Here is a 13,749-nt window from a genome sequence, read left to right on the forward strand (position 1 = left end):
AAGTTAAAGCTCCTTTTAAAACACTATCATTCAGCACCCTATGTTGATATGGGTTGCTAAGTCTTATCAATCAAAGAGAAGGTTGTTGATAAAATAAGACTGCCCACCACCAGACTAATTTAAAAGCAGTTTAAATAAAACAATGGTAAAACAGTACAAATGTAGGGTTAAGTTACAGTAAGTATATTCAGGCAAATGATCTTGGTGGACTCACCAAGAGCAGACCAAAGACCATTTACGTGAATGCAGTTACGTCCACACTGACATTTGCAGTGGGCAGCAGCCTTGAGTCATTGCCTTGTGCAGCAATATCTAACAAGTGAACTAACAATTCCACAACAACTACCTGATACACGCAAACCTTTACTTAGATTTGTGTTTATTAGGTAGTTGTTGTGGAATAGTTTATATATATAAAAAAAAATGTATTGAATATTTAAAACGTACAATATACTTGCTGTGAAGCCGCTCAATAACTTAATCACATTAGTCATCTAACAGACTCCCATCCAGAGCAACACACAAAGGCAACCAACATCATGCTCACGTCGACAGATCTCCCACAAGGTCAAAAACGGGGACCCGAACCAGCGATCCATCAGCCACCGGCCCAAGCTCCCAACCGCCAGGCCACCAGCCCTCCAAGATCCCCCCCCCCCCCCCCCCCCCCCCCACAGTTCCCAAAAAGAGCTGCCCCTCAACCATCCGAGACCCCCCACAGTCCTCCAGGTTAGTCAGCTAACAGCATTTATTTGCAGTGACTCTATGCACACTCTCTGGACTCTCCAACACACACAAAACACACACACATGCATATTGACGCCACACACACACTCTGAGCACATGCTGCGCTGGTACTCATTTTATCTATCCTGATTGCCTAGCCACTTTTACCCCTAACTACATGTACATATTACCTCAACTACCTCGTACACCTGCTCGGTACCGGTACTCCTTGTATATAATCAAAGTTTATTTGTCACGTACGCCGAATACAACAGGTGTAGACCTTACAGTGAAATGCTTACTTACAGGCTCTAACCAATAGTGCAAAAAAGGTATTAGGTGAACAGTGGGTAAGTAAAGAAATAAAACAACAGTAAAAAGACAGGCTATATACAGTAGCGAGGCTATAAAAGTAGCGAGGCTACATATAGACACGGTTAGTCAGGCTAGTTGAGGTAGTATGTACATGTAGATATGGTTAAAGTGACTATGCATATATGATGAACAGAGAGTAGCAGTAGCGTAAAAGAGGGGTTGGCGGGTGGTGGGTGGGACACAATGCCGACAGCCCGGTTAGCCAATGTGCGGGAGAACTGGTCGGTCGGCCCAATTGAGGTAGTATGTACATGAGTGTATAGTTATAGTGACTATGCATATATGTAAAACAGAGAGTAGCAGCAGCGTAAAAATAGGGGTTGGGGGGGGGCACAATGCAAATACTCCGGGTAGCCATTTGATTACCTGTTCAGGAGTCTTATGGCTTGGGGGTAAAAACTGTTGAGAAGCCTTTTTGTCCTAGACTTGGCACTCCGGTACCGCTTGCCATGAGGTAGTAGAGAGAACAGTCTATGACTGGGGTGGCTGGGGTCTTTGACAATTCTTAGGGCCTTCCTGTGACACCGCCTGGTGTAGAGGTCCTGGATGGCAGGCAGCTTAGCCCCAGTGATGTACTGGGCCGTACGCACTCCCCTCTGTAGTGCCTTGCGGTCAGAGGCCGAACAATTGCCGTACCAGGCAGTGATGCAACCAGTCAGGATGCTCTCGATGTTGCAGCTGTAGAACCTTTTGAGGATCTCAGGACCCATGCCAAATCTTTTTAGTTTCCTGAGAGGGAATAGGCTTTGTCGTGCCCTCTTCACGACTCTCTTGGTGTGTTTGGACCATTCTAGTTTGTTGTTGATGTGGACACCAAGGAACTTGAAGCTCTCAACCTGCTCCACTACAGCCCCGTCGATGAGAATGGGGGCGTGCTCGGTCCTCCTTTTCCTGTAGTCCACAATCATCTCCTTAGTCTTGGGTACGTTGAGGGATAGGTTGTTATTCTGGCACCACCCGGCCAGGTCTCTGACCTCCTCCCTATAGGCTGTCTCGTCATTGTCGGTGATCAGGCCTACCACTGTTGTTTTCGTCTGCAAACTTCATGATGGTGTTGGAGTCGTGCCTGTCCATGCAGTCGTGGGTAAACAGGGAGTACAGGAGGGGACTGAGCACTCGTTATTGTTATTTGTGTTACTATTTTCTATTTTTATTTGCAAATGTTCTTACAATCCCTTTCCCAACAATGCAGAGTAAGTAAGCATTTCACGGTGAAGTCTACACCTGCTGTATTTGGTGACATAAAATTATATTTTGTTTTGATGCTGTGGTGGCTCCAGAGCTCAAAAAGCATGCACACTGGTCTGGGTGGGTCTCCCGTCATAAAGCCCATGACTAATAACACCGAGGGCTGTAATTAAGACATAGAAGAGCGTCTGATGTCCCACGTGTCGGCCAGAACAAGCCCTCTGCTGCAGGGGTCTTATTAGCATATTCACTGCATATTCATTGTACCATACATACCCTACTGGATTAGAACATATATATTCTGGATTTTGGTTATGCATAAGGGTAACGTTTCAGTCAATGCAGTAAGGTCTCCTTTTTTTCCCTCCTAGGAAGGTATGATTGATAGTTCAAATCATACTACAATTTGACACCAACACCAGTGCAACTCCCAATTCATGTAGCGGTTGACTCTTATACTTGGCCTCTTGAGATATTTTGACCCTGCACAGATCCTCTGCTTGTGTCTACTGTTTGTTAGACAGTATCTGGTCTCTCTCTACAGTAACTTTAACAGCCTGGTGTTAGTGACCGTGAGGAGGCGACAACCATCCCTCTCGTGTTCCTTCCCCTAGCCTGAACTTTGAACATTCGGCATTCCTCCCTGTCACTGAGGGGATTGGCTAATACTCTGGGAATGTAATGGCGTCGGACGGTCTCTCCCACTTCCAAGTCAGTACCTGATGAGGCCTGTTCTCTGTTCGCTAGCTGGGTAAATAACACATCTCTGTTGTTTTGAGACCTGAGCCACTGTCTTTGTCATCACCGTCTCAGAAAAGCAGGAGACAAGTAGGAGTGTTATTAAGCGAAACACGTGAAAGTTACGACTACAACAGGCGTCAGGTGTCCCTCAGGGAAGCCCAGGGTCAGGTTCATTGGGCACCAAATCCGTTTCAAATCATTTGAATGTGCCCTCATGAACACGTCACTGATGTTTCAACTTTTCCCTTTTTATATAATGTAATGAGCACATCTAAATTAATGTGGATGCTACCATGATTACAGATAATCCTGAATGAGTCGTGAATAATGATTCGTGAAAAAGTTAGACGCACAAATATCATACCCCAAGACATCTCTTAATAACCTCTCTTACAATAACAGGGGAGGTTAGCATTTTTTGGGGGGGGGTATGATATGTGTATCTAACTTTCTCATTCATTATTCAGTTCTTTCAGGATTACCTGTAATTGTGGTAGCATCCACATGAATGTATAAGTGTTTAGAAACATTATTCTTATTTACAAGAAAAGTCACTCCAAAATGACACTACATTATTTCTATTGGGCACAAAATAATTTGATACACAGCCAAAACAAACAGCAAATGCATCCAACACATTTGTAGAGTCACAAGCTTGATGTAGTCATTGCGTGCTAAGAATATGGGACCAAATACTTTACTTTTTACTACTTTGATACACACAAGTGAATTTGTTCCAATACTTTCGATCTCCTAAATTGGACTATGTACAAAAAGTTCTGTAATATCTGAACGGTTTGCCCGATATGGATGAAAATACCCTCAAATTAAAGCTAACAGTCTACCCTTTAACGTCATAGTATAATTTTAAATCCTGGTACTGGAGTACAGAGCCGAAACAACAAATGTGTCCCAACACTTTTGGAGCTCACTGTATGTGTTTTAAACCATAGTTTGTACTTGGTTTTGATGACATAAAACCAATAAATGACTTGGATCGAATTGTTTAGATTTTTCCATTGTTCTTTCACAGGGAAAAGGAGGTGCTGCTACTGTGCCTCCCAGGAATAACATGCACACCTAGCTCTTATCCAGGAAGACTAGCTATGGGAATCTAAAGCAGGTTCCCACTGATATTTACAGAGGCTACATTCCATCACCCTTGTTCAAGAAAAGCAGTGCAGGTTGTGAATGCTCTGTGTGTTTGTGAGAAGCGTGTGCCTTTTGGAACCACAGCCCCTGACTGACCACATGCTTTCTCTCTGGTTTGAGGTGTGAATGGGTATCAAATATTTTACACATACAGTACCAGTCAAAAGTTTGGACACACATACTCATTGCAGGGTTTTTCTTTATTTTTATTATTTTCTACATTGTAGAATAATAGTGAAGACATCAAAACGATTAAATAACACATATGGAATCATGTAGTAACCAAAAAAGTGTTAAACGAATCAAAATATATATTTTTTGAGATTCTTCAAAGTAGCCACCCTTTGCCTTGATGACAGCTTTGTACACCAGCTTCATGAGGTAGTCATGTGGAATGCATTTCAATTAACAGGTGTTAAAAGTTAATTGGTGGAATTTCTTTCCTTCTTAATGCATTTGAGCCAATCAGTTGTGTTGTGACAAGGTAGGGTTGGTATACAGAAGATAGCCCTATTTGGTAAAAGACCAAGTCCATATTATGGCAAGAACAGCTCAAATAAGCAAAAAGAACCGATAGTCCATTATTACTTTAAGACATGAAGGTCAGTCAATACAAAAATGTAAGAAGTTTGAACGTTTCTTCAAATGCAGTCACAAAAACCATCAAGCTCTATGATAAAATTGGCTCTCATGAGCACCGCCACAGGAAAGGACGACCCAGAGTTACCTCTGACGCAAAGGTTCATTAGAGTTAACAGAAGTTGCAGCCCAAATAAAAGTAACAGACACATCTCAACATCAACTGTTCAGAGGAGACTGTGTGAATCAGGCCTTCATGGTCAAATTACTGCAGAGAAACCACTACTAAAGGACACCAATAAGAAAAAGAGACTTGCTTGCTTGAAATCTGTCCTTTGGTCTGATGAGTCCAAATTTGAGATTTTTGACACAACCGCTGTGTCTTTGTGAGACGCAAAGCAGGCGAACGGATGATCTACGCATGTGTGGTTACCACAGTGAAGCATGGAAGAGGTGTGATGCTGTGGGGGTGCTTTGCTAGTGACACTGTCTGTAATTTATTTTGAATTCAAGGCACACTTAACCCAGCATGGCTACCACAGCATTCTGCAGCGATACGCCATCCCATCTGGTTTGCGCTTAGTGGGACTATCATTTGTTTTTCAACTGGACAATGACCCAACACACCTCCAGGCTGTGTAAGGGCTATTTGACCAAGAAGGAGAGTGGTGGAGTGCTGCATCAGATCACCTGGCCTCCACAACACCCGAGCTCAACCCAATTGAGATGGTTTGGGATGAGTTGGACCGCAGAGTGAAGGAAAATCAGCCAACAAGTGCTCAGCATATATGGGAACTCCTTCAAGACTTTTGGAAAAGCATTCCAGGTGAAGCTGGTTGAGAGAATGTCAAGAGTGTGCAAAGCTGTCATCAAGGCAAAGGGTGGCTACTTTGTAGAATCTCAAATATATTTTGATTTGTTTAACACTTTTTTGGTTACTACATGTGGTATTTCATAGTTTTGATGTCTTCACTATTATTCCACAATGTAGAAAATGGTAAAAAATAAAGAAAAACCCTGCAATGAGTATGTGTGTCCAAACCTTTGACTGGTAATACACAGTGGCAAGAAAAGGCATGTGAACCCTCATAAAATTTGATCTGATCTTCATCTAGGTCACAACAATAGACAAACGCAGTCTGCTTAAACTAAGAACACAAACAATACGTTTTCATGTCTTTATTGAACACACCGTGTAAACTAGAGGTCAATTGACAATTACAACAATACTGAATGAACAATGAACACTTTTATTTTAACTTAATATAATACATCAATAAAATCAATTTAATCTCAAATAAATAATGAAACATGTTCAATTTGGTTTAAATAATGCAAAAACAAAGTGTTGGAGAAGAAAGTAAAAGTGCAATATGTGCCATGTAAAAAAGCTAACGTTTAAGTTCCTTGCTCAGAACATGAGAACATATGAAAGCTGGTGGTTCCTTTTAACACGAGTCTTCAATATTCCCAGGTAAGAAGTTTTAGATTGTAGTTATTACAGGACTATTTCTCTCTATACCATTTGTATTTCATATACCTTTGACTATTGGATGTTCTAATAGGTACTTTAGTATTGCCAGACTAATCTCAGGAGATGATAGGCTTGAAGTCATAAACAGCACAATGCTTGAAGCATTGCAAAGAGCTGCTGGCAAACGCAGGAAAGTGCTGTTTGAATGAATGCTTACGAGCCTGCTGTTGCCTACCACCGCTCAGTCAGACTGCTCTATCAAATCATAGACTTAATTATAATATAATAACACACAGAAATACAAGCCTTAGGTCATTAATATGGTCAAATCCGGAAACTATAATTTCGAAAACAAAACGTTTATTCTTTCAGTGAAATATGGAACCGTTCCGTAATTTATCTAACGGGTGGCATTCCTAAGTCTAAATATTGCTGTTACATTGCACAACCTTCAATGTTATGTCATAATTACGTAAAAATCTGGCAAATTAGTTTGCAACGAGCCAGGTGGCCCAAACTGTTGCATATACCCTGACTCTGCGTGCAATGAACTCAAGAGAAGTGACACAATTTCCCTAGTTTAATATTGCCTGCTAACATTAATTTCTTTTAACTAAATATACAGGTTAAAAAAATTAAATACTTCTGTGTATTGATTTTAAGAAAGGTATTGATGTTTATGGTTAGGTACATTCGTGCGACGATTGTGCTTTGCTCGCAAATGCGCATTTGTTAAATCATCCCCCGTTCGGTGAAGTTGGCTGTCTTTGTTAGGAAGAAATGGTCTTCACACAGTTCGCAACGAGCCAGGCTGCCCAAACTGCTGCGTATACCCTGACTGTTGCACAGAACGCAAGAGAAGTGACACAATTTCCCTAGTTAAAATAAATTAATGTTAGCAGGCAATATTAACTAAATATGCAGGTTTAAAAATATATACTTGTGAATTGATTTTAAGAAAGGCGTTGAGGTCAGGTACACATTGGTGTACACACAGTGCTTTTTTCGCGAATGCGCTTGTTAAATCACCCGTTTGGCGTAGTAGGCTATGATTCAATGATAAATTGACAGGCATCGATTATATGCAACGCAGGACAAGCTAGATAAACTAGTAATATCATCAACCATGTGTAGTTAACTAGTGATTATGTTAAGATTGATTGTTTTTTTATAAGATACGTTTAATGCTAGCTAGCACCTTACCTTGGCTCCTTGCTGCACTCGCATAACAGGTAGCCAGCCTGCCACGCAGTCTCCTCGTGGAGTGCAATGTAATCGGCCATGATCGTGTCCAAAAATGCCGATTACCGATTGTTATGAAAACTTGAAATCGGCCCTAATTAAATCGGCCATTCCGATTAATTGGTCGACCTCTAGTGTAAACATTCACAGTGCAGGGTGGAAAAAGTATGTGAAACCTTAGATTTAATAACTGGTTGACCCTCCTTTGGCAGCAATTACCTCAACCAAACGTTTTCTGTAGTTGTGGATCAGACCTGCACAACGGTCAGGAGGAAATTTGAACCATTCCTCTTTACAAAACTGTTTCAGTTCAGCAATATTCTTGGGATATCTGGTGTGAACTGCTCTCTTGAGGTCATGCCACAGCATCTCAATCGGGTTGAGGTCAGGACTGACTGGGCCCCTCCAGAAGGTGTATTTTCTTCTGTTGAAGCCATTCTGTTGTTGATTTACTTCTGTGTTTTGGGTCATTGTCCTTTTGCATCGCCCAACTTCTGTTGCGCTTCAATTGGCGGACAGATAGCCTTACATTCTCCTGCAAAATGTCTTGATAAACTTGAATTCATTTTTTCCATTGATGATAGCAAGCTGTCCAGGCCCTGAAGCAGCAAAGCAGACCCAAATCATGATGCTCCCTCCACCATACTTTACAGTTGGGATGAGGTTTTGATGCTGGTGTGCTGTGCCTTTTTTTCTCCACACAGTGTTCTTCCAAACAACTCAACTGGAGTTTCGTCTACCTACAAAACATTTTGCCAGTAGCGCTGTAAAACATCCAGTTGCACTTTTGCAAACTTCAGACATGCCGCAATGTTTTTTTTTGACGGAGTAGCTTCTTCCGTGGTGTCCTCCCATGAACACCATTCTTGTTTAGTGTTTTACATATCGTAGACTCGTCAACAGAGATGTTAGCATGTTCCAGAGAGTTCTGTAAGTCTTTAGCTGACACTCTACGATTCTTCTTAACCTCATTGAGCATTCTGCTCTGTGCTGTCGCAGTCATCTTTGCAGGACGGGCCCTCCTAGGGAAAGTAGCAACAGTGCTGAACTTTCTCCATTTATAGACAATTTGTCTTAACGTGGACTGATGAACATCAAGGCTTTTAGAGATACTTTTGTAACCCTTTCCAGCTTTATGCAAGTCAACTATTCTTAATCTTAGGTCTTCTGAGATCTCTTTTGTTTGAGGCATGGTTCACATCAGGCAATGCTTCTTGTGAATAGCAAACTCAAATCTGTAGTGTTTTTTTATAGGGCAAGGCAGTTCAAACCAACATCTCCAATCTCGTCTCATTGATTGAACTCCAGGTTAGCTGACTAACCTGGAGGACTGTGGGGGGTCTCAGATGGTTGAGGGGCAGCTCTTTTTGGGAACTGTGGGGGTGGATCTTGGAGGGCTGGTGGCCTGGCGGTTAGGAGCTTGGGCCGGTGGCTGATGGATCGCTGGTTCGGGTCCCCGTTTTTGACCTTGTGGGAGATCTGTCGACGTGCCCTTGAGCATGATGTTGGTTGCCTCTGTGTGTTGCTCTGGATGGGAGTCTGTTAGATGACTAATGTGATGAAGTTATTGAGCGGCTTCACAGCAAGTATATTGTACGTTTTAAATATTCAATACAATTTTTTATATATATAAAAACTATTCCACAACAACTACCTAATAAACACAAATCTAAGTAAAGGTTTGTGTGTATCAGGTAGTTGTTGTGGAATTGTTAGTTCACTTGTTAGATATTGCTGCACAAGGCAATGACTCAAGGCTGCTGCCCACTGCAAATGTCAGTGTGGACGTAACTGCATTCACGTAAATGGTCTTTGGTCTGCTCTTGGTGAGTACACCAAGATCATTTGCCTGAATATACTTACTGTAACTTGACCCTACATTTGTACTGTTTTACCATTGTTTTATTTAAACTGCTTTTAAATTAGTCTGGTGGTGGGCAGTCTTATTTTATCAACAACCTTCTCTTTGATTGATAAGACTTAGCAACCCATATCAACATAGGGTGCTGAATGATAGTGTTTTAAAAGGAGCTTTAACTTCTCCAGATTTGTAACCCACAATTTTTATTATCAGATCACCACATTGGGTTTGATGTTGAGTCTTTTTTCTCATGTCAGAACCGTAAAGTTATAATATGAAAGTCACGTAGAATCTGTAGATCATTTAGAAAACTTTATTGAAAACATGATTAACAACATTAACCACCCCAGCCTTGATAAGTATGTTATGATCTCTCCCATTTGGGATATTCTGATGGATAGGATGTGTTTGTCTTTGGATCAGGCAACCAGGTTTTTCCCACTGACTCTATAGGAAAAACAATTCGATAAAAATCCTGGTTCACTTCTTCACCCGTTTGTCGTATTACTTTGTGAGCAGTTTTATGAGGTTGAAATACGTGGAGAAACATCCCCTGGTCATGGCAGTGTCCTATAAGCATAGAACAGAAACAAGACTTTAGAGGAGAGGTCATGGTACACTGGCACATAATAACAATACTTATTTATGACTGATGAGCCAGTGGTCATCTCACCTTCTCCACCTTGGTCTTCTCCTGGACCTTGGTCTTCTCCCCCTTTGCCTTGGTCTTCTTCTTGACCTTGTTGTTCTTAGTGGATCCAGTCTTGTTCCTCTTCCCAAAACAACATGCCAGCATCCTCCAGAAAGACATCTTCTTGGCCTTGGTCTTCTCCTTGACCTTGGTCTTCTCCCCCTTTGCCTTGGTCTTCTTCTTGACCTTGTTGTTCTTAGTGGATCCAGTCTTGTTCCTCTTCCCAAAACAACATACCAGCCTCCTCCAGAAAGACATCTTCTTGGGCGTTGAGGAAGCCTTGTCAACCATTACCACAGGCTTCTCCTCAGGAACTGGTTGGCCGATGAGGTCACAGTGAGGGTAGATGGAGTACGGCCATGAAATGCACACACTCTTAGAGATGGAGGACCGGCTCAGGGCCCTCTGAGGCTCACCCTTGTAGGCCCAGGCGGCTTTAGGGAGAGGTGGTGTCGGTGCGTCCAAATAGCTTGTCTCGGGTTCATCCAGAACTTGGCTGATTGAAGCACTCAGCTCCACAACCTCTTGGCGGAGCAGCTGCATCTGTGTTAGGAGGTCTTCGGGGGAGAGGGGCCGTGTCCATATCTGTGTTGAAGTGTCCACTGGGCTTTGATCCAGCAGGACAGGTTCAGTTAATGCAATCAGGTCGGCAGCCCCTTGTTGGCACAGGAAAGATCCAGGTGTGGGAGGGCGCTGTGGTGAAGCCTCCATAGCGTTGCTGCTTTGGTCCACGACAGGCTGCATTAATGCAGTCAACTCGCCAAGCTCTTGGCGGAGCAGCTGCATCTGATTTAGGAGGTCTTCGGGGGAGAGGGGCCGTGTCCATATCTGTGTTGAAGTGTCCACTGGGCTTTGATCCAGCAGGACAGGTTCAGTTAATGCAATCAGGTCGGCAGCCCCTTGTTGGCACAGGAAAGATCCAGGTGTGGGAGGGCGCTGTGGTGAAGCCTCCATAGCGTTGCTGCTTTGGTCCACGACAGGCTGCATTAATGCAGTCAACTCGCCAAGCTCTTGGCGGAGCAGCTGCATCTGATTTAGGAGGTCTTCGGGGGAGAGGGGCCGTGTCCATATCTGTGTTGAATTGTCCACTGGGCTTTGATCCACGACAGGCTGCACCTTCACCAGGAGGGCCTCAGGAGGGGAGGGGGGCTGTGGTGAACTATCGCCTGCACATGGCCATCCACAACTTGAGCTTCCATCCATGACAAGCTGAATTTATGGATGCAGATCTTTGATCACCCAATAAAAGAAAGACACTTGTTCAATAATAATTGCTTGAAAAGAAACAAGTAGACTAGCTAATGACTTTTCAATATCACGAGAAGACACGGATAAGGAAACAATTAAGTAAAATACACTGGTAAGACGCAGGTAATGCTCGAAGTTGACAGCAACTGACGAAATGAATCCCTCCCGATTCTTCAACGATTTGTGACAGCTGCGTCATAATGACTAGGAATCCACATTAGTCCTAGAATATGTTGCGTAATATTCGGATTCGTACTAACCCAAGGAACAAAACCACATACTTGATTTACCTCTCATTATATTCTGGCTGCCACGAATGTGGTTCCTCTTTATGTAATTTAGCTCAAGTCAGTGTGTTATAATTGCTTGCTGAGCGTAAAACCATGCTCGCGTATTTCAAGGATACAGATTTAAAGAATACGCCTGCTAGATCGCACTCTTGAAAACAATTACAAATTCACCAGTCTTAGTTTTTAATTCATCTTAATTTCCAGATTACCAACAAATCTGTGTCCATGATCGAGATGGCTCAAGTGTGCACTGCATTCACTACAGCTCTGGCGAGACCTCCCAATCACATCTCTGTGGCTGATCTTTGACAGGCCAAATCCCAACTGACACTCCTTTTGGCTCTGGTCAATAGTAGCCTTGTAAACGCCTGATCTCTCGAGTTTACACGAATGTTCGCTACACAGATATCTTCAGTGTTTCCCCTACCAGAGATATGAGGAGGGTGGCGTTTTGCCTTGTTCTTATGCTATCTGAGTGACTTAAACATTTTAACAAAATCAATGGGGTCCCGTCATGCCAAATATTATCGTCAGTTGCTTTATCAATGCTGTGATGATCATTAAGGCCTAAATGACTTGTCATCGTCGCTATGCCAACAAGGCTGATTTCCGCGACAATTTCGCTGTTTTAACAAGCTTTAAGCTAATAAAATTATTGGTCACATACACATGGTTAGCAGATGTTAATGTGAGTGTAGCAAAATTCTTGCGCTTCTAGTTCCAACAATGCAGTAATATCTAACAAGTAATTGAACAATTCCACAATAACTACCTAATACACACAAATCTAAAGGGATGGAATAAGAAAATGTACATATAAATACAGTTGAAGTCAGAAGTTTACATACACTTAGGTTGGAGTCATTAAAACTCATTTTTCAACCACTCCACAAATGTCTTGTTAACAAACTATAGTTTTGGCAAGTCAGTTAGGACATCTACTTTGTGCAAGACACAAGTAATTTTTTCCAACATTTGTTTACATACAGATTATTTCGCACTGTATCACAATTCCAGTGGGTCAGAAGTTTACATACACTAAGTTGACTGCACCTTTAAACAGCTTGGAAAACTCCAGAAAATGATGTAATAGCTTCAGAAGCTTCTGATAGGCTAATTGACATAATTTTAGTCAATTGGAGGCCCAAGGCTCAGAATTTACAAAAAGCAAAAATACAGATGGATTGATGAAAGGCTCCCTGTTAACCAGCTATGCTTTTGATAGCAATTGGTATTGAACCCCATCACCTTTTCATCTTTCTTCATGAAACTGATCTCAGGCAGTCGACCTCGGTTTTAATTACCGAGGTAAAGACAGTTTCTGGTTGGATATTCGACGGATATTCACCTGTAGTTTTCCTTACGTCCACCAACAGCAGTTAGGGAACGTCAACATAGTGACAAATCACATTTTTCAAATGTCAATAGCTCTTTAACCATTACTCCAAACACGTTCAAAACTGATTGTAGCTAACCCGATGGCATAGACGCACATTGCACACCCTTTAGTTTGTCCACTTTTATCTCACATGGTTTAACATACATTTTTCAAAATGTAGAATTTCAATAGCTCCTTGGTCATGTGACCTAATGTCCGCTGACTACCCTTCTATATTGCACACTCTTGTTTGTGTACTGTAAAAATCACACGGTGTAACGTACATTTTTCCTAGTTTCAAATTTGCAATAGCTCCTAGGTCATGTCAATTAAACACCTAAGAAGCGTGCAGTGGATATACACCCATATTGCGTAACCTCTAGTCATGTATCTTCTATATTGTTGTACATTATTAGTTTGACAATTAGGGGGTTCAGTCCAGTGTTGTGTTTACCCTTTTCTTTAATATTTATCTACAGTAATTGTTAGTTCTAAGTACTTATTTTCCCAGTTTTTTTCCCCCCCACAGTATTTAACAGTGGTACACAATAGGAGAGAGACAGATAATACCTCCTTTCGTCATTAATATCAACCATAAAGGAAAAGGGCAAGGTACGAGAGTCATGCTATTAATTGTCCAAAGCAGGGATGGAGAGTGAGCTAGTGAGGTAGGCTGCAGTGGGTTTGCTGGTCAATACATATACTGAACATGTAACCACAGTAATGGTGGCCAGTAAATCAATGAATAAAAATATAATATTGACAAATTAAACAAATTGTAGACCTTTAATCTTTTCCAACATG

At 42.0% G+C, this 13,749-nt stretch overlaps 1 protein-coding gene across 3 annotated transcripts; it reads right to left on the minus strand.

Moving 5' to 3' along the window:
* Positions 1–9,637: 9,637 nt before the first annotated feature.
* LOC120029011 lies at positions 9,638–11,876 on the minus strand. 3 transcript variants are annotated; one of them, XM_038974296.1, is made up of 4 exons: positions 11,777–11,876; positions 10,247–11,258; positions 10,012–10,108; positions 9,638–9,908 (listed from the first exon to the last, which is right to left on the minus strand). In XM_038974296.1, exons 2-4 carry the CDS (start codon positions 11,230–11,232, stop codon positions 9,843–9,845), a joined length of 1,149 nt encoding a protein of 382 aa, XP_038830224.1. In that variant the 5' UTR covers positions 11,233–11,258; positions 11,777–11,876; the 3' UTR covers positions 9,638–9,842. The 3 variants fall into 3 exon arrangements, with proteins under 3 accessions (XP_038830224.1, XP_038830223.1, XP_038830225.1); XM_038974295.1 differs by having other exon boundaries at positions 11,568–11,876; XM_038974297.1 differs by lacking the exon at positions 11,777–11,876 and having other exon boundaries at positions 10,012–10,038; positions 10,177–11,560.
* Between the last annotated feature and the right edge of the window lie 1,873 nt (positions 11,877–13,749).

This window comes from Salvelinus namaycush, chromosome 34 (genome assembly GCF_016432855.1).
Source record: "Salvelinus namaycush isolate Seneca chromosome 34, SaNama_1.0, whole genome shotgun sequence".
NCBI lineage: Eukaryota > Metazoa > Chordata > Actinopteri > Salmoniformes > Salmonidae > Salvelinus > Salvelinus namaycush.